The 26,073-nt window shown below is 39.7% G+C and overlaps 1 protein-coding gene across 13 annotated transcripts in view; it reads left to right on the forward strand.

Moving 5' to 3' along the window:
* The window catches only part of INPP4B (inositol polyphosphate-4-phosphatase type II B), a 291,154-nt gene that overhangs the window by 254,259 nt on the left and 10,822 nt on the right, over positions 1-26,073 (forward strand). For all 13 annotated transcript variants that reach the window (XR_013224780.1, XR_013224781.1, XM_077300219.1 and 10 more), the window contains one exon: positions 5,442-5,596. Coding sequence is in view for 11 of the 13 variants with exons in the window: in XM_077300219.1 (XP_077156334.1) it covers positions 5,442-5,596 (155 nt within the window). In the remaining 2 variants the exon portion in view is untranslated. The remainder of the gene's footprint in view (positions 1-5,441; positions 5,597-26,073) is intronic.

The raw sequence follows: 26,073 nt of genomic DNA on the forward strand, positions 1-26,073 counted from the left end.
CAGGGTTAATGCACATGTATTTAAAGTTTGCCAGTTTAAAAATACAGCTTAATCCCCATTGTTTTGTAGTGACATCTCATATAGCATGAATTAGAGTTTAAAAATTAAAACAGTATGAAGGGACTGTGCTTAATCATCTTTGACATTGCTGTCATTCCCTGGATTGCTTGAAATCTGATTGCACTGTTATTGTTTTGGATACTCAGAATGACCATCCCTCTCTTAAATAAGCAATAATAGTAATAACTAGAATGGGATGTTATTATAGTTGAATACTTCTTTATATACCTTATAAATTTATGAGCTTTCAAGTGGAAGAGTGATTGCACTCGAAAGCTCACGCCTTAAATAAATCTTTGTTGGTCTTAAAGGTGCCACTGGACTCTGATTTTGTTTTATGGGCTTTGAGTCCTTCCAAGTTTTGTTCTGTGGAATGCTATCTGATGTAGGTTTACTCAGAAGTAAGTCTCATCTTATTCAATGGTGCCTATTTTCAGGGAAAGTCTCCTTAGCACTACAACAGTAAGGATATCAAGGGTGCCTATTCACTTCTGTTTCAAATGAATTGAAGTTTATTTGGAAGCTGGACTTCTAAAGCACACATAGAATTGCAGTCAGAAAATTTGCAATCCAAACCAGAAAATCAAATTCATGTTGTATTTCTTCTCCAGATGGTGACCTGTTCTGAAGGGTTTTTTTTTTACACAATATTCAATATGTCAGGGAGGAGGGGACATGTGGTTTCCTTCTTCTTCAAGCACAAAAACTGGCACTTGTTATATTTTATCTGAAGGAATGAATAAAATTATTTCTTAGAACAACAGAAGGTAGGATCAGGCTTGTGTTTCATGAGTTATGGTCAAGCATCAAATAAAGAGGTGAATTCATTATGGTTTGTTGTTACTTATTCACTTCACTTACAGGTAGATTATGTAATTATACACAATGCACTAGGGAAAGTATAATACGTTCAACAATACAATAAAAACTATCACAGAACTAGAGAATGCATTAGAAAACTGTACATACAATAAACTGGATTACGAAACTGAAGAACAGTGCAGTGAAAAGTATAAATACAGTGAGCTACAATTTCACAGACCATAACTACAATGCTTGATCCCCTTTTAACTACAGTCCTGATCCCCTTTTAAAATGCCTTCCTGGACAATTGTGTTTTACGCTTTCTGAGGAATGAGAGAAACATGGGGGCCCTTCTACCTTCACCAGGCAGGCCATGCTAACAGGTAGGAGGCACAACAAAGAATGCAGGGTATGGGCAGCTGTTGTGGTATGTTCATACTCTCCCTGTCACTTCTTCCTCTCTTTATGCACACTGAAGATTTTCTGGTTTAAAGAATGGTATCTGACTGACCTTGTTTTAGCAAGACCAGTTTGATTCCATGTGTTATAACAGAGCAAATAACGAAAGTTCTGGCCAGCACAACAAAAGACAGAATGTGCAGCATGATACCCTGTTCAGGCTCTGAAACTGAGCGGCTGTCTGAGCAAATCACTTGGGGAATCCTGAATGTGTGGCATTCAGACAAGGATCCTAGGCACAGGATCCATGCCCATACTGAGTTCATCCTTTGTTTTGTGTCCTAATTGTCATTCTGCTCCACCAAGGCTCAACCTTTGCTCTGTTTGAATTCCCACCTCTCTGCTTGGGAGAATTTAAAATTATTTTATTATTTATTTGTTTTGTGTTTAAATTTCTAGCCACCATTCTACTTTATGGAACTCAAGGTGACTTACAAGGTAGATTAAATATACCAAATAAAATACATTACCTCCCTCCCCCCCAATTATTCCTCAGCACACAACTCCCCCTCCCCCTCCATGTCCAGTCACAGTTCACACAGGGCCCCTTGCCTCTGTGCCTTCCCTTATTTCTTTGGAAACCTGGGAAAGAAAAGGAGAGTTTAACTTGGGCCTCCGCTACTGTCGCTGTAACTAGAGGTGCAGTCCTTTCCCAAACTATGCACTTTAGTTGATTCCAAACCACATTGTATCTGCTGGATTCAGTGAAGCTCCGAAAAAATGTATAAGTCTCTGGAGTGCTACTGGACTTAAACTTTGTTCTGCCACTATACATTAACACAGCTACCTCTTGATAGGATCCAAACCTCTTACGTTACACAACCTACAGAACTCCTATAATCAAATAAGATATATCACTGTCCTTTTCCCTTTTCAGTTTAATTGCTCGAGTTGCACCCCAGTTTGGATTGAAAACTAAATTTCTTTCTAGCTTTCTCGTTCTTTCACTCTGACCTCATCCTTCTGAACACAGTAACAGAGGTCTTCGATCCAACTCCAGTTTTCTGCACTGCCCAAATGGGAGCACCTGCACATATAAGATACTTTTCTTCTCCACAAACTTGAATTCTAAACCAGAATTATTCAGCAATTTTGTTTGTGAGAAGAAAACAAACTACAATTTGTCTGGTGATTGTTATAGATTTTAACAAATCTTCCTTTCAGGACTAGATGGGCAGGTGGTGGAGCAGGAGTGGACTGTGAGGCAAATTAGCTTTGGAAAGAGCCCTTTACTGTGCTTTTCACTGACAGTTCAAAGGCTAGCAATATTGTGGTTGCCTAGCAGCCCTCATAATGGCCAATGATATTCCCTTTCTTAAAGATACAGGTGCTGCTTCTGTTATATATTTTTTAAATTTCAGATTTTTTAAATTTAATTATTTTTCAACTTGGAGATTTTTTTCAAATTTGTGGGAAGATCTATCTTGACTATTAATAGCTTGAATTGTTTTGAAGGGTAAATTTCCCTCAAATAGGTACCACCATTTGCTTTATCTCTTAGGTCCTGTCATCTGCTTGACTAGCCAGGGCTCCAGTGACTGCTTCACCTTGAGTGGGCTGAGCCAGGTGCTGCCACTTCTCTCCATCTGACAGGGCTCCTGCAGACCATATTTTGGCTACCTTACCTTACATCAACAAAAACTGAGTCTAGTGGCACCTTTAAGACCAACAAAGATTTATTATTTATTTTATTTATTTTTCAATTTATTTCCCGCCACTCCCTAAGCTGCTTGTGGCAGGTTACAATGTCTTAAAAACCCCTTAAAACTCCAATTAAAAGACTTAAAATCCATCACAACATGGCAGAACAGAAAATCCCTTTTGCTAAGGGGGGGGACGGAGAAGGAGGCGGTCAACACTTTAGTCGAAGTGTGAGCTTTCGTGTGCGTGGACACTTCCTCAGACATGTGCATGAAAGCTCATGCCTTGAATAAATCTTTGTTGGTCTTAAAGGTGCTATTGGACTCAATTTTTGTTGTGCTACAGACCAACATGGCTACCCACTTGAATTTACCTTACCCCAGACTGGCTGAGTAGCAACTGTCCCTCATTGCATAGGACTTGGGAGGGTTGAACTCAGCCCTTTTGTCAGAGCCCAATGTGGCTACCCCAGATGCAGATGGGAGGGTATCAGCCTACTAGGAGGGATCCAAGGCCCTTTCTGCTCTTACATTTTTTTCACTGTAAATCTTGCCAAATTCTGGTAGATTTGAACCTGTATTTACAGGTTTCCTCTTCTCGAATTTTAAACACATGGCTCTTTTGCATTTGCATTGTCCCAATTTTCAGTCTCCTTCCCATTTGATGGGGGAGGGTCAGGTGAAGCTCCAGCCAGCATTGAAGGAGCACAAGGCTGGAGAGTGCTTCATTCCCCACCTTTTGACTCCCGAGTCCACAGCCAGATCAAGCTGAGGGAGGGGCAAGTGGAGAACGAGGCTACTTGTTTATCTTTCTTTTTCTGCAAGAGCAGGGTGTTGGGGGGGGGGGAGGCAGCAGCCTCACAGAGAAGGTAAATCCAAGAGGTAAAACTCTACTCATAGAAATGTAGGCTTTTGGAGTGCAGTCATTTTAAAACAGATCCCAAATGAGGGCAAAAATAAGTCTTGAGAGGGAATGGCAACTGGAAACCAAGCAGTCTTTGAACTGATGCCCTGACTAATCTGCAGCAGACTGCTTCACTACATCAGTGTTGGAGGTGCAGGGTAGGAAGCTAATCCAGCAGAATGCAAAGATCTTCACTTAATACTGGGGCTTTCAGAGCAGCTTAAATTAGCAAGTTATATCTGCTCCTGGATATCATGGGGGAAGGTAGTGTCACCATGAATCAATCATAGCTGTTGCAGAGGGAAATTTTAAAACACTAAATATCAAAATGGAAATCGAATAACATGTAGATGACTTTAAAATTCAGGATCATCAAGGATAAAAAACCCAGTGCAGATTCAGCCCATGTGCTCTTTTTTTTTAATACAATTTTTATTTTTCATGAAAGATAGAACAGATACATAAGATATGAGTTAGTAAACATCAAGTAAGTTATACTCTACATATGTTTTGCTGTAAACCCCCTCCATACAATATTCCATTATAGTTTAGCCCACATGCTCTTAATGATCAATCTTGGTTCCACCTATGAGATAAATTAAGCTAGGAATGGCTCAAGGTCATCCAGAGAGTTTCCAGGACAGAACACGGATCCAAGATTCTAATGGAAGTTTGAGTCCCTGAGACAACCGCTGTGTTTTGATTGGTGGCTTGCTGTGATTGACAAGCTGAGGAGGGCAAAATTCAACTTGTTTCTCTTGCTGCCTCATCAGGAGGTGAAATGCCATGATTAAGTGGAGGGAAAATGTGGGAGGGGTCTACTGTGAGGAGGCTTGCAAACATACAGCTTATAACCTCATGTTGGAAAGCAGGAAGCAGCACAAGGTTTGCACCTCTGTGGAATCAGTCTGGATGATCCCAGGCAAGGTATGAACAGAGATGGTTTGCAATTACCTGCTTTTGTGTAGCTATCCTGGACTAACCAGGGCCACCATGCCTACTTAGCTTCCAAAACTTGACTAGCCTAATATGCCTTTAGTTCTGGTAATAAATGTCTGTTCTATTCCTTGAATGCATTCTTTGGCTGGGATACAATAATAACATTCTATCTATACCATCCAATCTATATACAATGCTCTTCCTTTTTAGGCATTCTCTTGCAGACTAACTAATAATCTGCTCATGGTATTAAAAAGTTATTGGTGGACACATACTCTGCAGTAACAGAACGTGTAGCTGAATTCTTAGCCATCATGCTCCGAGAAAGGGCACAAACTTATACTGCTAATGAAGAGTGCTCTGTTTTCTTATGGCAAGTGAGAGAACACCTAAATGTTTAGGGTTTTATGGTTACTGTAGACAGTAAGTTTGCGCTAAGTGAAGCTGCAGATTTTTTTAATTAACTTTTATTTCTGTTATTGATGGTTTTGTATGCCAATAAAGGTTTATTGTAATGTATATTGTACCATTCAATCAAAGAGAATTTAAAGATTTTGAAGCAAATATAAAATATTCCCCCCATATTCCCTTGTAATAAGGATGTCACTAAGTTCCTTGATTTTTCTCTATTATAGATTTGTCGCAAGCTCAATGGAATCCGGTTTACCTGTTGTAAAAGTGCCAAAGACAGGACATCAATGTCAGTGACACTGGAACAATGTTCAATTTTAAGAGATGAACATCAGTTGCACAAAGACTTTTTTATTCGTGCACTGGACTGCATGAGGAGGTAAGTTCTTAATTTCATGTCTTTCCCATATTTCAAATCTGTGTGGCTTTACATTGGATAAAATGTAGCTTGGACAGGAGTTTAAACTGTACTGTTTGATCTTAGCCTATTCCAAGTCCAGGTTCCTCCAAACATATAATTCTCATACAAACACCCTGTAAGTTGTATGATTAAGTATTACTTAATCAAAAATAGTAAATAGTTCTACTTAGTGCCTTTTGTTAGTTCCTTTAATCAAAGATAAATAAAACATAGCAAACAAAGTTGAGACAGATGTTAACTGTCATTTTTTTAAATTGTCCCCCACTGTTTGTTCTTGTGTAAATAAAAATTCCTTTGCATTTTAAGTGTTGTTATGCAGAGATTAAAATAGAATTAACCAGGTACAAGTGGAGACTTGTGAGAAACTCACAGGAAAATTCCCCTGCTGATTACTGCTCATTCCTCTGGCTTCTGACACTCCAGTTGCCTTTCTGTATCCTCACTGTCACCTTGCTGTTCTACCTATGCACCCCCGCCCTCAGCACTCTGCTCACCTTCACCATCACTGCTCTCCCTATATAACCCCTACCCTTGGCATGCTACTCACTGTCCAGTAGACAAGGCTTCTCTCCCCCTCCATGGGTACAAGGGAGCCCGGTGCAGGTGAGGAAATCCTCCTTTACTCTCCTACAGTGCTGATTCCTGTGGTCTCGCAAGGTAAAAGCCAGCGGAAAAGTTTTAAAAGGGCAGCTGAGTTGCAGTTATTATTGTTATTGTTTTTATGGAAGAGTGCAGTGGGTGAGGAGCCTCTTTCTCACCTTCACCTCTGCAGTTGTTTTTGCTCCCAATCACCCCAACTCCAACATGCTCTCTAGGCTTTTGGCCTTCACTACTGGGTGGCCACAATTAGCACAGTTGTTGCTAGGACCACTGCAGCTCCCAGCCACTCCACCATCAACTCCAAAACTTCCCACCCAATTACTGCAGTCATTGCCAGGGCAACCGTTGTTCTTACCCCTCCCCCCACATTGCCATTACCCCTCCTGGTACCCAACTAATGTCCTGGCCTCTGCTGCCACGCCTAGCAATGCTACTCCACCTCCACTCTAAAATCTGTACTCTGATGCTTCAAGGAGAAGTTATGTACATTTTGTACGTGTTCAGACAATGTTTTTGAGGGAATGTGTGTGTTTTTATAACATTATCAGGTTTATCTGCAAGTCTGGGGAAAACCCCATGTTCGCAGAAGTATTTGTATTTAGTCAGTGTAACAGATTTAGACATCCACACATGAGGCCACACTTCACTGTTAGATACATAGAAAGTCTGCAGAAGTTTTTTTTTAGTCAGCGATATATAGAAATGTAATTTGAAGATGTAGTAGTAATGAAACAATCTTAATCTTTACAGTTTATGTTTTATGCTCAAAGAAAACGGCATTATATAAGCTACTAATGTACATAAAGTGTTAAAAGCCTCTATCTTACATTCAACATACTGCCATCAGCTTGAAAGTAGTACTCAAATTATGCCACTTAGCCACCTCTACTGTCTATGACACCCCTTTGCTACTGTTTTAGAAGCCTATGAAGGCAGGTAAGATTTAGCCTCCCCAGCTCTTTTTAAAGGTGAATTCTCAGGAGATGGGCTTTGCGGATTTCATTAGGGCATCCTTACCTTTTCATCCATAGGGCTCTCTCATAGGATGAGTAATTGCATGTGCCTCGCTCTGGTGACACAAGATCATTCAGTATTCTTTCACTCTGACTAACAGCAAGGAAGAATGTCTTTAACATTTGGACATAGTGGTTGATAGTTATTTATTCTGGATTCTTTTTAGCTCCATTTAACATAAAAGAGAGAGGTTACCTATTTAGTATCCAGTAATTCATCCTTTACCCTTCACCATGAGCATGAATTTTGTTTGTTAAAAAGATGCTAATAGTACCAAAATAAATCAGCAGAAAAACACAAAAATTCAGATGCTTAGCTTGTTTGGAAATTGCTTATGTATCATGTTGTATTAATGTCACATACATTTCATACGTATCATTATTATTCATAAATTCTATTTCCACGGCAGCTTTTCAGCCATAGTGGGTGATGCATGTGTTGCCTTTCAGACCTGAACATGCTTTTACTAATGAGCCATTTGTTTTTTGTATAGTCAATCATAGTTTCTACACCTTTTCAAATGTACAGTGAGTTTGCAATCCATTTGACAGATATAATGCTGTAATGAAGCTCAGTTTTGTTCAAGAATTAAAAAAAATTTCAGGCTAAAAATGTAATTGTAGACAGCAGAATACCCAATGCCATTGTTTCCATCTCTGCCAATTCTTCAGCATGATTGGGGGGCTTCTTTTTTCTGAAGATAGTCATAGGGCAGTCCCATCCAATTAGGCACTGGGAACTATCTGTGGTGATATGAAAACATTGCGTAGCCAGTCAGATTTTGTCTGCAGGGCAAAACTACTGAAGAAAAAATGAAGCCAGTTGCCATTGAGATCAGTAATTCCTGGATCTAAATGGATAGACACTTTTGCTGTAACCCCTAAGTATCACCAAAGAAGGAGGGTGACATGCCCGGTTTTGCTCCAACTTTACTCATTGTAAAGTTTGGCAGTATGCCAGGGACAAAATTTACTGACTAGTGTTGTAAAGTGTTTCTTCATATACGGAGGCGAGTGAAGAATGCCAGCAGCATAACAAAACTCCCTTTCCCAGTAGAAGCTCCAGGATTGAAGAAAATTTGACTCAAACAGGAGTGGGTTAGCTTGCAATAATCTCCATTTACCCTAAGTGGTCTTGGCATTTTTAGCAAGAGCATACTATATTCAAGACACTCCTCAGAGATTTTGTAACTATGCTTTTGAGTCTGGTCTAAGGTTAATGGAGTGGTTACAGAATGTGACACTTGTGAATTTATCCTTCTGTGCAATAACTCTTGTGAAGTGTTATTGATAAAGCTATTCAGTGTATTTCTGAACTCCACAAACTTCATGCATAAAAGGCTCTGTTTTCATTTGGGGGATAGGGTTATCTTATGCAGGAGGCCCTTGGGCAGCATGAGTTGTGGTAAACTGACCACAGTGCCACAGAGAAGAATGTCAAAACTCTGGGCCATTCTGCACTTCTAGAAGCATAGTGTTAAACCAGTGCAATTGCTATGGTATTAAAAATGGTGCCCCTGCCATTTCTTACCTCCTCGCTCTCAAAATTAAATTTGTCCCCAATTTTTTTGTGGGGGTTGAGAGTCATGCTTTTTGTGGCAACTGTTGGGCAGAAGTTTTTCTCTCTGCCTGGCTTAAGCAATGCGTATTCATTGCTCCAGGCAGCTTGCTACAAAAAAAAATAGCCCCATTCCAGGGAGAAGCACTTGCACAAGGGCGGGTACTAGAGATGGAGATCATGCTACTTCTGGCTACTTTAGTTACAGACAGCTATTTTGCTAGTGGTTGCTGGTTGCTCTCCTCCATGCTACATGGCTGGGGGAATCCAGTTTTGTGGATTTCCCAGCTAGCACTTTAAAATGGAGGCTGTAGCTGCCAGTTTGCTGCTGGAATGCTGGATGCTGACAACATTGTGTAAAACATCAAAGAAAAGTGTCTGCAAGAGGTAACCCTTTCACTACATTTTCTGGGTGCAGAATGGCCCACTGCTTTGACCACTACTAATGGACAGAAAGAGTCCTCCACAATTTCAAAATAAAACACTCAACAGATCTTGACACTTCAAATGTTACAAGTGGCATGAGGATTATTTCTCACCATTTAGCAGTGAAGATAACTGTGTTAATGACTTAATCATCAATTTGTAGTCAAGTGACAGTACAATATCCACCCACACTGTCTCCCCCTTTCCCTCATTTTAAATTGCTGTCAGTGTCCTTGCCCCATTCAGACTCTTACATTTGAATGGCCAAGGTTACCTGGACACCTATATAAGACCTTAAAAATACATACAGCAAACATTCAGTTTTCAGAACCTTGGTAATGTGGGTTATCTGTGGACACTTTAGAATTCTTAATAATGAAGTTTCTCTTTGTAAAATGTGCTGAAGAATACTGTGAATCAAACTTTATTAAATGTAGTCTAACTTTTTTCTTTTTCTGCAAAGAATAACAATTGTGATAACCTTTCCCAAAAGCTTAGGAAGATCTTTAGAATCAATGGTGTTAGAATCAGAACTTGGGAACAAGGAATAAAGGAGTAGTCCTGGATGCCACATTGAAATGGGAGCTAGAATTATTTCTTAGTTCCACATAGTAGAATGTGGCAGAAGTAACAGGGCAAGGAAGTTAACTCCCGTCATGCTTTGGGGAGATACAAATATAGGAGGGGGCATATAAACCTTTAATTTTTGGTTTGGTGTCCCTTCATTGTAAACAGTTACTTTACTTTCAGGATAACTGGCTTGCTAGTAAATTGGGTAAGGGCAGCAGTACTGAGAATGAGCATGAAAAATATTTCTGGCTACTCTCAAAGCAGAAGTATTCAGGGTTTGAGATTAAACCGAGGGATTTCACTTTCATTTGTAAAGCTAAGTCAATGTATATTGCTGCATAGTCCACTAAAATGGGCAGATAGCTTGTTAATGATTACATTAATTGGAAAATTGCAAGAGCAGTAGACAGCAAAATGAAAACAAGTGTAATTGCATTAACAAGCCAAGGCTAAGAGTAAAATCAGAGACATTAATAAAACAGATGCTTGCTGTTTGTGTTTTGTCATCTATGCCTTGGTGGGTGGTAATATGTAAGGAGAAGAGAAAAGAGAATATAGAGTACTAGAAACAACGGATTCACGAAGGAAGTATTTTTTGAAAACTCAGCTTACAGCTAGCTGACCAAATTCAGATCTACATTATCTAGGCTAAATCTGTACGGAGCTTTTATTCCAATCCCAGGATGATTCAGTCCCTGCCGTCTCCACTGAATGAGATTTCCATTTTGATTTTGGCCAATTTAAATTTTCCCTGTGCAACAAGCATGATTGAGCCGGAGTGACCCTACCTTTTCCCCGCAATATCCTAGAGTGGATATAACCCTCAATATTTGAAAAATCAGCATGATAAAGCATGCTTGTTCCAAACTTGCTGCTGAGCCTCCATGGTAGAGAAGCCCTGATTGACCAAGGCTTCAGTTCAAAGTCTTCCTTGTTCCCAAGCTGCAAGCTTGCCTTAAAGGGGAAGCCCTAACTTCTTTCGGTAGAGATTTGCCTCTTGTTTGTTTTTCTCCCTTCTCTGCTGTCTCCAATCATCTCCCCCCCCCCCTCCTTTAAGAAAAGAAAGGAAGAAACTCCTGCGGCACTTGGCTCCCCCCCCCCTTTCTAAGCTTCCCTAACCACTTGCAGAACACCATATTTCGTGTGTGTGTGTGTTATAATGGATCTATGGAAAGTGGTTGAATATCTTTTAGGGTGGGAAAACACTCCGCTCCTGCTTAAAGATGCTTCATGTGTCCTGAAAATCACAGCATTGAAAAAGGTTTTCCAAATGAATGGCTCATCTCACTTTTCAAGTACCTAGAGACAAAGTACTTCTATACTTATATGCATACCACTGTAAAAATTTAAGTGAGTATATTGAGCTCATTGTAAGGGGACTCATTTTAAGAAACTGGAAGCAGCTGAAATGATAAAATAGGAATTTTTCAGTACACACCACTATTGAGGGAGAGAAAACACCAGCTAGGGTAAGGAGGTGATCGCTTTCATTTTCTGCTTCAGGTTCTAATATATAGAGAGAGCTGTTTCTACATTGGAATGATTCTGTGTTGTGTACTCTTTGCTGCTGCAAATGTAGAGTTGCCATACAGGGCTATTCTCCACATTATCCCTTCATGCCTACTATATTCATATACCCCAGAGTGCTTTATACCATCATTTCTTTGAGAAAAACAAAACCAAAAAAAAAAAAACATAGTAGGTATATTGCTGTAGTGTTATGATGCCATAGTGAAGAATAGCAAACAACTGGGATATGGAGGGAAATACTACCAGATATAGGCTGAAAGGTTCAGAAATCTGCTAGTTCCTACACTGTAGTCGAACTCCTCTTTACTCCAGTCTTTCCAGAAAGATTAGACAAAAGCATCTTTGGAAAACATCTCAGGGAAACCATGGAAGAAGAATAATTGGAGGAGGATGTTGTGTGGATGATCCAAAAAAACCCACTGCAGTTTGTGAACCAAATCCTCATTTGGAAGCAATCTAAAACTCTCACTTGGATATTTTATGTTGTTGCTACACTTCCTTCTAACATGAGTGTTCTGTATTTGGCACGATCAAAGGAATGAGCAAAAATGGTCCTATTCTCCTCTGCAGATGGAAAAACTGGTCCATCAGACAAGCTGCTGTATCAATGGAGCAGCATCTTAAGATCCTTGTAAAATTACATAGGTGCCTTGTAGCCATATGTATCAAAGTGGTTTTGCCACTACAAATGGAATGTGGCAATACACTCACACTGTCACTTAGCTGGTGACATTTAAGATTCCCTGGACACATGCTGATTTTGTGCTTTTACTGCCCCCTAGAGATAATAGTGTGATAGATATTTATTCCTGACCATTATTTATAAATTAACTGATAACTGATAATATTGCTCTACTCTTAACTTACATTGTGGAGTAATGTTGAGTTGAGCCCATTGTATGGTAAAATGTCCAGGATACATGGCATTTAAGGTTCTAAACTTATTTCACATACATGGTGATATGTCCATATCTAATGGTGATGACCAAACAAAGTGGTCCCTTCACGTTATTTTATACATTTGTCTAATATGCTGTATCAACTATAGCACATCAGTGATACAATACTTTAATATTAAATATTCATGGATTAACATAATAGTTCAAAAACTCTAAATATAAAAGTGTCTGTCTGAAGAAGGCTGTTTAAATGTTGTGAAATTTAAGGTCCAGCTATGGCTCTTGTGCTGGCCCACTTGAAGAACCTATTTATTACCTCCAGTGCTCTTTATTTCTCTTCTCACATCACTGCACTGCTTACATTGCTCGGATGCCAGTTACTGAATCATAGCTCATTTGCAATGCCAGACAAGCACACAACAGCACCAAAGTTGCAAAATGCCTCCTGGCGGTCACACAGCAACCATCACAGGAGGCAACCAACTACAGAGCAAATTCCTAAACAGGATTCTGAAGAGCAGCAGGATGGGAGACAATTTCAAGACAAGGATCAAAACAGGCAGCAACCAAATCCAGTAGTTTCCTGTGTCTTCTTATTCATTTTATACCATGCGCCTGTCTTGTAGTCTAGCTGCTTTCTATCAGAAAAAGGGTGTTTATTGTGATGCCTTTTGCACTATATGTGCAGGGGGGGGGATCTCTTTCATGCCAAAGTAGCAGAACAATGGCTGCCACATAAAACTAGATGTTTTGTTTACTACATGGTGATTTATTAATCTGATGTAGTTGGACCTGAAGCATTAGGGTTGCATGACACATATAAAGGTAAAGGTAAAGGTATCCCCTGTGCAAGCACCGAGTCATGTCTGACCCTTGGGGTGACGCCCTCCAGCGTTTTCATGGCAGACTCAATACGGGGTGGTTTGCCAGTGCCTTCCCCAGTCATGACCGTTTACCCCCCAGCAAGCTGGGTACTCATTTCACCGACCTCGGAAGGATGGAAGGCTGAGTCAACCTTGAGCCGGCTGCTGGGATCGAACTCCCAACCTCATGGGCAGACAGCTTCAGACAGCATATCGCTGCCTTACCACTCTGCGCCACAAGAGGCTCTTATGACACATATAATGGGAGACAATTCCTTATAGCTTTTAAATTAGAAAATTAGTGCATGTTACTGCAAACTCCTGAAGTTTAGTTTGGAAATCTGGTTAGAATAGACTGGGAACTGAGATAGTGAGTATGAAGCCAGCAGTAGTCAGGGTGGACTCACCTCAAGTCTTGTTAGGCAACTTGCTGGCAGCAACTCATACCAGTTAGAAACTGGCGTAGGTTTTCCCTGCCCAATCTGGCTCATTTGAGGACCAGATATCGAACAAAGTTTGGAAGTACTTTTAATATGGTATAATCAGAGTTTGGATATGTGGAATAATTCACACTCATGCAGTCATGATGATATCAAGCATGTGGCTACACTACCAAATAATAGCATATGCACATAAAGATGTAAATCCACATACACTGTGTAATATGTATCACTCAAGAACTGGAAACAAAGAGACCAAAAGAGGCAGAGTGAGAGGATGCAACTATACTTCTATACTTTTAGAGTTTATATTCCAAGTTTTGCATCTAGTCAAGGCTATGGTATTCCCAGCTGCAATGGATGGCTGTGAAAGTTGGACCATAAGGAAGGCCGAGCGTCAAAGAATTGATGCTTTTGAACTCTGGTGCTGGAGAAGACTCTTGCGAGTCCCTTGGACTGCAAGGCGAACAAACCTAGAGGAGATCAGCCCTGCCTGCTCCTTAGAAGGCCAGATCCTGAAGATGAAACTCAAATACTTTGGCTACCTCATGAGAAGGAAGGACTCTCTGGAGAAGAGCCTAATGCTGGGAGCGATCGAGGGCAAAAGAAGAAGGGGACAACAGAGAATGAGGTGGCTGGATGGAGTCACTGAAGCAGTAGGTGCAAACTTAAATGGACTCCAGTGAATGGTGGAGGACAGGAAGGCCTGGAGGATCATTGTCCATGGGGTCGCGATGGGTCAGACATGACTTCACACCTAACTGCAACAAAATTCCAAGCTCACAATATTTATATTAGGTCCAGGAGATCTTTCCAGTCTTTTGGTGAAAGAGGATGACTTGTTTGGGAAAGAACCATTCAAATCTATTAGATGTTCTTAACTATGTAATTACTTTATTAGAACTCATGGAAGTGGTTAACAGCGGCTGTGTTCTGCATAAATGAAGACTTGCGGTTTCAAGGCTCATTCTGTAATTTCTCTATTAAAGAACCTTTCACTTATTTAGAAAGTTCTTTAAAGTTGGGTCAGCAACCCCTCACTACAGTGCGAACCCAACATATTCTAAGACTACAGTTAATCTAATTTCTATGAACAAAATAGTCAACAGAGCAACATGGCTAGCTATCATTTGCTTTGAGCAGTCAGGCTGAGAGTTTTTTGTTTACAATCTTTACCTTCACAGCAGAGAGAAAGAAGAAAGTTGTTTAATGTTCAAACTGGCCAAAGCCAGTTAGGGATTTCTGTGGCCCAAAATTATGTTTTCTCAGGTCAGCATGACCTATTTTTCTAGCTATATCAGCCAACATATCTGGTAGAGAAGCCAGAATAACCAATCTTCCTCTACAGATGTTTAAGGCCAATTATTTAGTAGCTTTAAAAGTAGTGGATATATTTGTATATATGAAGGTAGAGTATCTCATAGAATTTAACAAGTCTTTTATAATTATTGAGGTCCTGATTAATGGCCTATGATGAAACAAGGGAAAAGGCTTGTTTGTCTCTGAAGTTGCCTTTGTTTCTAGTGAATGTGACAAAATTAAGTAAATTATGCCTAATCCTGCTCCTTCTCTGTTAGCTCTCAGCCTTTGTAGTGGAGATGGCACAAAACTCATTATCTATGGCCCTTTGACTGGCAGAGAAAAGCTGGGCTTTGTGTCTATGGTATGTGGGGGAGAAAGAGTGGACAGCCAATTGGAGGCCTCGTAGCTACAGATGAGGAACCTAGTTTGTCCAGATTTATTTTTTAAGGGTATATATTTTTAACAGAGCCTCTTGTGGCGCAGAGTGGTAAGGCAGCAGACATGCAATCTGAAAGCTCTGCCCATGAGGCTTGGAGTTCAATCCCAGCAGCCGGCTCAAGGTTGGCTCAGCCTTCCATTCTTCCGAGGTCGGTAAAATGAGTACCCAGCTTGCTGGGAGATAAACAGTAATGACTGGGGAAGGCACTGGCAAACCATCCTGTATTGTGTCTGCCATGAAAACACTGGAGGGCATCACCCTAAGGGTCAGACACGACCCAGTGCTTGCACAGGGGATACCTTTACCTTTCCTTATATTTTTAACAATTTACTTATTAAGGCTTTTAAATCAAGTGCTGACTATATTCCTGTTCCAAATAATAAATTCTGTTTTGTTTTGTAACTTCTGAAGTTACAGAAATTCCACAGAAACTTAAATGTGTTCCTTCTCTTATACTGATGCTCCAAAAAGAAGATATAAAAACATGGAAGTGTAGGTGGGCAGCACTGTCTGTGTGCAGGTGCTGAAGGTGCTCCATTTTCTTTCCTCAAGCCCCCTGAATTGCTTTGGCAAAATAAAAAGATTGCGAAGCTCACCAAATGGCATATACCCAATGGTTGGATATGCTTGACCATATTAATAAAACTCATGTGAGCCCTGATCCAGAGAAATACATATGAAGCAGGACACATCCTCATTATGATGCCATTCTAACTACAGGTGATAAACACAGCCAATTTTGAGAATTAAAATTCCTTGAAACAAATATTTGATCTATCTAATAAATTTATCCTGCCCTTCCTCCAGTAAGATTAGCAACGTTTATATAGTTCACCTTTCCCTAATTGACTTGCACAGCAACCCTATGAGGTATGGAAAGGAGATATTGTATGAATGTTCCTAGATCACATTGTAAAGGACTAAAGAGCTGTGGGCCCAGCAAGGACTAATGAAGTTCCACAGGGCCTGTAAGACAGAGTTCTTCCGCCATGGCTTTGGTTGAGGCCAAGTTAAGGGAGACATCATAGGCCCCTCCTCCTCAACTGTTCCCTATTATTCCCCATCTGGGTCGCATGTTCTTTTTAGGTATTGGCAGCCAAGGTGGGGAGGGGGGAAGGGTTCAGGTTTGGAGGATTTGATTGTAAGGTATTTTGTTATTTTTATATGTGTATTTGAAATGTTGATGTTAGCCACCGCAAGCTAGCCAGCCGGAAGCAGCGGCTTATAAATCAAAATAAATAAATAAGTAAAGAAATAAATAAATAGAGCTGCCTTTCTTTATATGAATAGCTCAAATCTCATTATGGAACCTTTGGAAATGTACAGAAAATTTAATTCATACTTGAGTAGAAGAAATATTAATCTTGTTCTGTGTGTAAAAATAATTTTTTATTCCCATGACCCTGATAAGAGATGAGCAAGTTTCTCATAGCTGATTCTTTTAAGCCAGGCATGTGAGGCACTCAGTATTCAGTGGTTTACCATAGCATAGTTTTGTTGATGCTAACAGGTCAAATTTGATTTAGGACAACAAATAATCCTAGTATTTTTAATATCACAGTTCTTTCAGACTTTATCATGTACAAAATCGCTTGTGTGTTATTTGCTTATAAAAAAATTCTGCATTGGGGTTCTATATGATTATTAGTAGTAGTAAATATAAAGCTACGGCAAGCATAGCAGGACCATTGTTTTAACCAGTACAATTTTATTACGTGACAGACATCATTCCCATTCAATACCAAACCATGGTGTGCTTGAATATGAGCAAGCTTCAAACTTACATCCCTCGCTTTTCCCTTTGTGTCCTGCAATCTCACTGTGCCCCGTTTCAAATTAAACTGCTATCTGTTGTTGCATTCAAGCAAGCAACCTATAGTGTGTGCTAGACTTCAAATCAGAATTGAAAGCCACATTTCACCCATTATTTCCATGTCTGCTACAAGAGCAAAGCATAAACTATAGTTTATTGGTTTGGATTTATTTATTTATTTATTTTTATTTAGATTTTTATTTCCCGAGACTAGCTCATGGCGGGTTATAATAGTCCACAATGTAAAACCCCATTAAAATTAAAACAGGACATAAAATTACAGATATAACTACTGCCATAGATTACCCTGGTGTACCACTATTTAGCACCAAGAGGGGAGGTGGCAATCAGATCTTCTACTCAGACCCCAGCCTCAACCATAGACCTGGTGGAAGAGCTCTGTCTTGCAGGCCCTGTGGAGTACTGAAAGCTCCCACAGGGCCCGCAGCTCCTCCAGGTATAAGGCAAATGATGGTTTACTTCCTGAGAGGTAAAGAGAAAGGGAACTGAAGTACACAAGAGAAGGAAAGGTAAGAAAGGAGTATGTGAATTCGAGTCTTGTTCATGTTTCACCCATGGGGTTATTACCAAATTGGCTTTTTGTGTATATTATCATGTTCTGGGGCCACCCTACCTGTTAGTTTGAAATCTGTTTAACCGTTGTTACACCTAATTATGGATATGAGGGTCCTGGTTTTATGAAGAACTAGGAATTACCCACTAAAGCATTCTCAGCTTCCTTACCAAGTGTTTATTTGTGAGGGGAGCTAGTGTCAGAGAGTAGCTGTGTGCTGAAGAGTTTCATTTGAGTCCTGACAAGACAAAAGCCTATGCCCCCAAAATATTGTTGATCTGTAAGGTGCTTGTGAATTCAAATGGAATTCTTCCATTTGCAAGGAAGTTAATGCTTCAGACAGGTTCAAATATATATAGGCTAGCTTATTTCACCATCTTTTTTCTCTGTCCATTACCTTTTCATTCATCGTGAGCAATATGCAGGTATGAATTTAGAAATGTTTGGTCTGCTTTTCTTCTACAAGGCATTCAAGGCAGTTGATGAGTGAAGTATTTAAAACAAGAAAAATAACATTACTATAACCATCTAAAACCAGGCATATCTGTCTTTGAACTAGACTGATTTTTTAATTGAATCTCAATTGGATCCCGTCAGTTTTGATTAATATGCAACTGACACATCAAGAATGATGCATTTGTTTATTTCACATTGTCATTTTTTCTTGCAAGTAACAGGCAGTATATTTTATTTTTTTTTAATCTTGGCGCATCTGACATTTAAATATGTGTTCAGTCCCATTCACTTGGCTATGAGCAGCTGCTCAGGAGACCTGTTCCATTTATAAAGGATATAGATAACGCTGGGAAAAGGGCATGTGATAAAAAGGAGAGGAATGCTTGAGTCGGTGACTCATTCATTTTTAATTCCTGTGATCGTCTACAAAGTCTCAGGGGAACAGAAGTTCTTGGAGTCTAGGGCTGAGATCTAAAGCGCTATTTTTGGTATGCTCAAAGGACTATGTGAGTCCCATGTCGGGGGGAGATGTTAGTTTCTTCTTCAGACTCTGATACTATACCCAATTTTATTTTAAACCCCTCTTTTTCTAAAAAAGAGTAGTTATAGTTATTATCTTAACTATTGATCAGCCATGGATGGTTTGACTGCAAATTGTACCATAGATGTTTTAATTCGATGGTTTTGTGAACCATCCCAAGCCTGATTGTCAGGGAGGGTAGAAGATAAACCTCAGGAATAAAGCAGCTTGCCGTGTACCGCAGGACTCAGCCCTTCTAGAGCCTTTGGTTGGTTCCTTGAATTTTGCCCTGTCTTTTATGACTTTTTCAGCCTTCAGAGTTGTATATTTAAATCTGCAAATTTTCCTATGATTTCCTTTAAGGTAATGATGGGGTAAAATGGATGTTTTTTTATACCCAGGCATGTCAGTAGATCAGAGGTTATACAAGTAGCAGCTTTTACAAATAGTTTCAGGTGGGTAGCTGTGTTGGTCTGAAACAGTAGAACAAGGTTTGAGTGGCAACTTTAAGGCTTAAAGGTGCCAGTGGAATCAGACTTTGTTCTCCAGCTGATGCAAAGTTAGTATGGGAATAATGATGAAAATGAGCATAAATAAGACAAAAACAGATAGTCAACTAGATGCATTGATCAGAAGTTCAGAAGTTCTCACTCTCAGGTCTACTATGTAGATACCAACCTCCAGGCAGGAGATCATCACAGGCTCTCCCATCCAGCCGTGTCCCCAACAAAAAAGAACAGTCAAGAGGAAGACAAGTTGTTGGTTTTCATACCCCACTTTTTACTACCTGAAAGAGTCTCAAAGCAACTTACAATTGCATTTCCCTTCCTGTCCTCAAGCTAGACACCAAGGTGGGGACGAAAGAGCTATGACAGAACTGCTCTGTGAGAACAGCTAAACAAAGCCTCCCAACTGTCCACACATTGAATACTGGGGTGGGGAATCAGACCTGGCTGTACAGATCACGGGCCGCTACACTACAATTCAACCACTGTCTTCACCCCTGGCTCCCATAATATACATATGAACTCCTGGTCACCCCCTGAGAACATGGTTTCTTCTTGCATTTTACATGAGCTTTACAGCTTTCCATTTTTTTTCCCATTTGGGGGTTGCTTTTGGTGACTGGGGTGCCTAGATTTGATCTCTAGGGCCCTCTGATACTCTGTCTTTAGAGTGGAAAACCTAATTGGGATCCCCAAGAAGAGCCCTACTTTGCAGCAAGTAAGCTTAGCAAGCTGCAAGACCTCATCATTGCAATGCATTTGCAGATGCAAAATGCATTGCAAGAATTGGCTGAGCCTAGCCATTGATCTGCGTCCCTCCCCCCTCCCCTTTGCCCTGGAGGATCCTGTGCAAAGGCGGGAACACAGAGCAGGAAAGCTAAGTCAGTTCCCGCCTGCCTGTTTCCCTTTAAACTTTATATGGCCACCCAGAGAGTGTCAGAGTGCCTACTTCGGACAGCCACGCTTTGGTTCTGTTTTTTATGGGGATTTTTGCTTTGGACCATATTCGGACAGTCTGTCTCTGAAGCAACACAACTTTGGAGATTTTTCAGCCGGAGAGGTTCATAGTGCACATGCCTAATGCATTGTGCATAATAGTCATTCTTCTTGGTTACATTTTGTGTAGCCAACATAACTCTGTAACATAAGGAAAATTTAAGTCCCGTTGATTTCAGCGGGTGACTTGAGTGCACAACTCAAACTTCTTCCAGTGACAGTGTAACCCAAAAAAGGAAATGAGTAACATAAGCATTTATTAGTTAATATAATCTTTAAAGTGTATATACTGACAGCACTTGAAACATGCTATTTGCTTTTTAAAGGTTTTGTTATTATTTATTCTGCCTTCTATTATATGTTCTTTTAATGTTTTAAAGCAGGGGTAGTCAACCTGTGGTCCTCCAGATGTTCATGGACTACAATTCCCATGAGCCCCTGCCAGCAAAGTCCATGAACATCTGGAGGACCACAGGTTGACTACCCCTGTTTTAAAGCACAGTTTAACACAAGAGTTGGTTTGTATGCTCTACCTTAAGGAGTCCAAAAGCAAGTCTTTCAGAGCAACTTCACATTGGTGAAGTGTTCTTGAATGTTGTTGCTGTGAACATAACCCCACTAGCAATAGTCACCACCAGGCTTATTTGGGAGTGGTACATTGGTCTCCAGATAATAGGGCAAGTCCACATGGTAAGCCCTTCTGTATGTTGAGCCAGGAGTTTTCCTGGATATTCCTAGCCTTGGTTTTTCCACCACAGACAGGATAAAAGGGAAAAAGAAGAAGCAGTGTTGACTTAAATGTTTAAATCTAGGAAATAAACAGGTGTTGCGATTATTACACAGTTGTCTCCCAAATGGTAAACCAAAGAGGAAGGTATATTGTAAGCACTGGCTTTGTCCTCTGCTCCCGAGAGGCTCATTTCAGGACTTTTCAGGAAACTCTTGTCGTCTCTTCGGGAAAACTCATCTCACACTTTTGAAAACCATTGCAATCGACAGATGTGGGCAGCTGTAAGGAATGAGGAGACCATCCTAAGCAGCACGAAGGGCAGTAGCCACAGGGCACTGACGTCTTACTCGGCAGACAGTTAGCTTTGCTGTACAATTGGACTAGAATTTGTTTGAAACCTAGGGAACTGCTTCTCAGATATTGATCATTCTGATATACCTCCTTGATAACTGGATTTTGAATGCCAAAGATATTACTCTAAATTTGCTGGGCATTAGAGCATAATTTAGTTATTATTTCAGTGCTGGAAACTGCTTCAAAGAAAATAACATTCTTTCCTGAGATAATTCAATACTAAGACAGCTGTCTTTTTATAAAAGTCTATTTTGATAACCTCCACTTTCTATCAATAATCATGAGTATAGTTAAAGTTTTAGATGAGTTAAATTCTAAATCCCCAACACATTTCTGTTAAAATACCACTGTTTTGCATCAAGAATTCTTTCTCTGTCAATCTTGATTGTTAGAGAAGCTATAAAGTTTTGGCAATTAATGTCAGATTAGTATTACATCAGAAAAAAAAAAGTATTTGTGTGAAGCTTTTGACTATTCCTTTTTCATCCTTTGCTTCAGCTTTGATCTTGGTCTCTGGTTTTAATGACATTAGTGTCCAGTTTATATAACAAGTGATCATTTTCCCTTTTCCTTTTTTAAAATGTCCACATCAATTAATGTGTGCATTTTAAATACTTGTACACTGCTCTCTTATCCATTAGCCTGTATAAATTAAGAACTCGCAACATGCACATTCGTAAAAGGTTGAGATGTATTTAGTTCATCATTAACTGAAAACAATACAGTAAGAAATAAGAGACTGCATTCATGAGATCTTATCATGTACTACAATATCTAGTTTGGGATTTAATTAATCTTTTCTGTCAAGGCAGAACCAGGTACTGCTGACATGTGCAAAATACTGTGACAGATATTTTAGCCTACGTGAGCTGAAGATTTCATTCATGCTCAGTCACATTCATGTAAGTTCCACTGATCGCAAGGAGAACTACAAGTACATGATTAAGTGCAGGATTTCATCTCAGGTCAAACCTACCATAGTCTGATTATAAGGATATCTTGTGGTATTACATCTGAACTTAAATAGTAACACTAATTTACTTGGTTTAGTGAATGCAGCTTAGCAGATACTTGAGCCATAATCTATTCTGTCTGAGGTAATATTACCTTAGTCCTTACAGAATTTGTTTAATCTTGTGACCTTGCTATAGTATAATTTAATTAAATAACATAGCAACTGAAGATTTAGCTGTCCATCTAAATAAAAATCTAAAATATACCGCTTTCACTGGACTCTTTGATGTATGGTTTCCATTCATCTTGACTCCTCACTAGAGGAGAAGGGAAGTAAGAATTGAACAGTTCTAATAACAGGAAAAAGCTTTGCTAGATCAGAGCAGTGGACCATCTAGCCCAGCATCCTGCCTCAAACAATGACCAACCAGTTACTCTGAGTGGCCAACACCAGAGCACCTCTCCCCCCTCTGACCTTCCCCAATAAAGTGCAGAATGCTTTCTGTTTCAATTTGTGGGGGGGGGGAGTGAAGGAAGACTGGGTTCAAATAAATCTGAATTCAGCAGGATCCACAACAGAAAAAACAAAGTGCAGAATTAGCCAGAGACAGAGGCATAGGCTGCTCTGAGACTAGTGAGAGAACTGAGTTTACAGCTAATACACACAGTGTCTGAACAACTAGGACAGATATTTGGCAGTAGGAATTTGGGCAGTGAGATGTTAACTCTCAAATTAGGCAAAATTGGAAGGAGAATCCTAAGGAAGAGAAGAAGGATCCCTGCCTTAATAAGGGAAGATCAGGTATGAGTGAGAGAAAGTGCTTCCGTTATTTCAGTAGGCAGTGGAATACTGGTTCATCTTAGAAAGGAGAATGTGGTGGTACAAGCTAGAATGTCCACTTTCTAGGAACCAGGGGAGTTCAGATGAACTCAAAAGAACACAAAAAGAAATAGAAACATGTTTTGGGATAAATACAGTAACAAAACCTCCAAGTTTAAAAGAATTCTTAATATCTAAAAGAAAAGCCTATGGACATCTTTTAAAAGCCTGTAACTGAGAACTAGAACCTGTAAAATAACTGGATTGTCTAAAGAAACTTCATTTGTCATTCCAACTACCCTTTTCATCTTTGTAAAATAAAATATTTTATTGTTTTGCTAGTAAAATGTCTCAGTGCCATTCTGACAAAGGATTTTTTTTATAAAAGAAGGCTCTACATCTTCCCAGAATGTTCTAGGGCCACAAAGATCTAGTAACAACAGGGCGGAACAATGAGGTTCATTTTTATAACACATGTTAAAACCTTGTTACTATGCTAGCCCTGTCTCTGAGGGGACATTTCTTTTTTTAAGACAAATTGACCTCAGAACAGGGAAGTGTGTAGAGGTGACTGTTATACCATCACTATATCCTCTGGCAGCAAATTCCACCTTTTAATCACTCTCTGTTTATTGAAACTTAAAAATCTGTGTAGGATTACATTGATAAATACCCCACACTGAGATTTACCTGGGCCAGTCCTCCTTTTCTCACTCTTATGCTTACCACACTGCTATTTGTCCCCAGCTTCTGCTTCCGTTACTTATCAGCTTACATCTGGGCTTGGCTAGTGTCATAGTTCTCTATTTACCTCTCTGCCTCTCTCCATCCCTTCTGGTAGCAGCAAGAAATGTCTCCTTTGAAAGACTTTCCTCTTTTCTTATAGGCATCAGGATCTTCTGCTAATTTTTTCCCCGAAAGGGATAGAATGACCCGTGATGTGGAGGGAAAGGATCCCAGTTCTCCCCCAGCATCACCAATTTATTTTCCTATCCCCATCTAAGTGTTAGATCAATAAATAGTGTAAGGAATGAAACAAATGAAAGAACTTAGGCAAGGTCAAATAAAACAGGTTTGCCAATACATTAAGCATTCCATTTGATATAAGTTAGTGCAAATCAGCTTTTGACATTTAGAACCTCCTTCCTTCTCCAAAAATCTTGATTGCAGAACTTGCATCTCAAGATCTTCAATTACAATTGCACAAAATCCTTATAAGTTTTACATTGGCTGTTAAGACTTCATCATTTGCTATGAACACTTTGTTTAGAAAAATGCAATGTTCTTCATCCGGCAGGTTGCTTGGCTAGCAAGTTCTCTGGCATTTACTTGGCAACCTTCTTGCAGAAACCTGGTATTGTGTGAAGATTAATTGCTGTGGTCTTGAATAACCCCTACCAGTACTGAAAACTGTGTTCACTTAGCAACATGGGAAGATGTGCCCCAGGAATTCCAGGTTGCAACTGTAAAGAAACTATAACTGATAATATTATTAATCTGACTTGCAGATCTATTTGGAATGACTTAATTTCATCCTCTACAGCAGTGTAAACCTTTTCATTTAAAAAAAAAAAGCAATTGTCTGTGCTGCTGCTTAAAAATGATAAAAGTAATTCTCACCTTAATCATTTTCTTGAGTCCACTAGGCAGTCTAATGCAAGAATAGCATAGAAATACAAGCACAATTTATAAATTAAAAACAATCTTGGGCTGGATTCTTCCTTATTTTTCCTGCTCCATCTTCTTTCTCACAGTCTGAAAGCTGGAGGTAGGGTGGGGGGAGAGAAAGAGCAATTAAGCATTTCTTGGGAGCTTATGTTTATTTTGCTAGTATGGCTTTCTGTAATGTGAAAATATATATATTAATTGATATCTGGACATTTTGCAGTAAAAATTTCTGTAGACTGGTACCATCCTTCCCTTTGCAAGTTCTCTTTAGAACTAAATTCTTTCCTTGCTTCATCTTGTCATATCCACACAGATGGTGCACCAAAAATGGGAGGTTGTGTAGGCTCTCATTCTCCCCTTCCTCTTCTATCTGTTTGGTTCACATGAAATACAGATATTATGTCAGCTGAACAATACAGAGTAGGAAGGCTAGCCCTTCCAGCACAGAGACTGCTTACAAGTGACAAGGTCAGAGAAAGAAAGAAACAGCTCTCTACTTAGTTTTAAAGAAGTTCATCACCCTTTCATGGTGGAAGATAACGTAAAAAGGCTGGCACATGGCATGGATGCAGATAGTTCTTAATGTCTCCGTCTCAAGAATATCATGCTAAAAGTCAACAAGCCCTAAGTTTTCACCAAAGCTACCAAGTCACAGTAGATCCACCAATCAAAATTAAGAATTAACATTGTGATTCACCCTAAGCATGTTATACCAGATGTATTTAAACAATACTGCACAGTTCTTCCAGTGGACCAGCTTTTCTGTTTACAGATAGGGTTGCAAAACTCTTGGAGATTTGAACGTGGAGACTGGAGAGGGCAGGGTTGGAGAGGGGAGGGACATCAGGATATAATGTTATATACCTTACTCTCCAGGTTGGCCATTTTCTCCAGGAAAAGCAATCTCTGTAGCCTGCAGATCAGTTTTAATGCTGATAGTTCTCCAAGTAACACCTGGAAATTGGCAATCACATTTGTGGAGATTTCCATTTGTGGAAATTTCCACAAATTCCCCATTATACTATTCCTGAGGCTTTAGTGATGGTCATGAATATTTTGGGGTGCAGTGGGCTGTAGCAGTAAGGAGGTACATGGAAAAATCCTAGTGTGCAAACTGTACCAAAGGAGCCATGAATAGGGATGGGCACAAACAGTTTCATGAGCCAAAATTCAGTATGAACTTTGCCCAGTTCAGTGTCTCTATTCAGGTGCCATTTCTGAACATTTATCAGACTTTGATAACCTCCACTTTCTATCAATAATCATGAGTATAGTTAAAGTTTTAGATGAGTTAAATTCTAAATCCCCAACACATTTCTGTTAAAATACCACTGTTTTGCATCAAGAATTCTTTCTCTGTCAATCTTGATTGTTAGAGAAGCTATAAAGTTTTGGCAATTAATG

Source organism: Paroedura picta, chromosome 10 (genome assembly GCF_049243985.1).
Source record: "Paroedura picta isolate Pp20150507F chromosome 10, Ppicta_v3.0, whole genome shotgun sequence".
Classification (NCBI taxonomy): Eukaryota; Metazoa; Chordata; class Lepidosauria; order Squamata; family Gekkonidae; genus Paroedura; species Paroedura picta.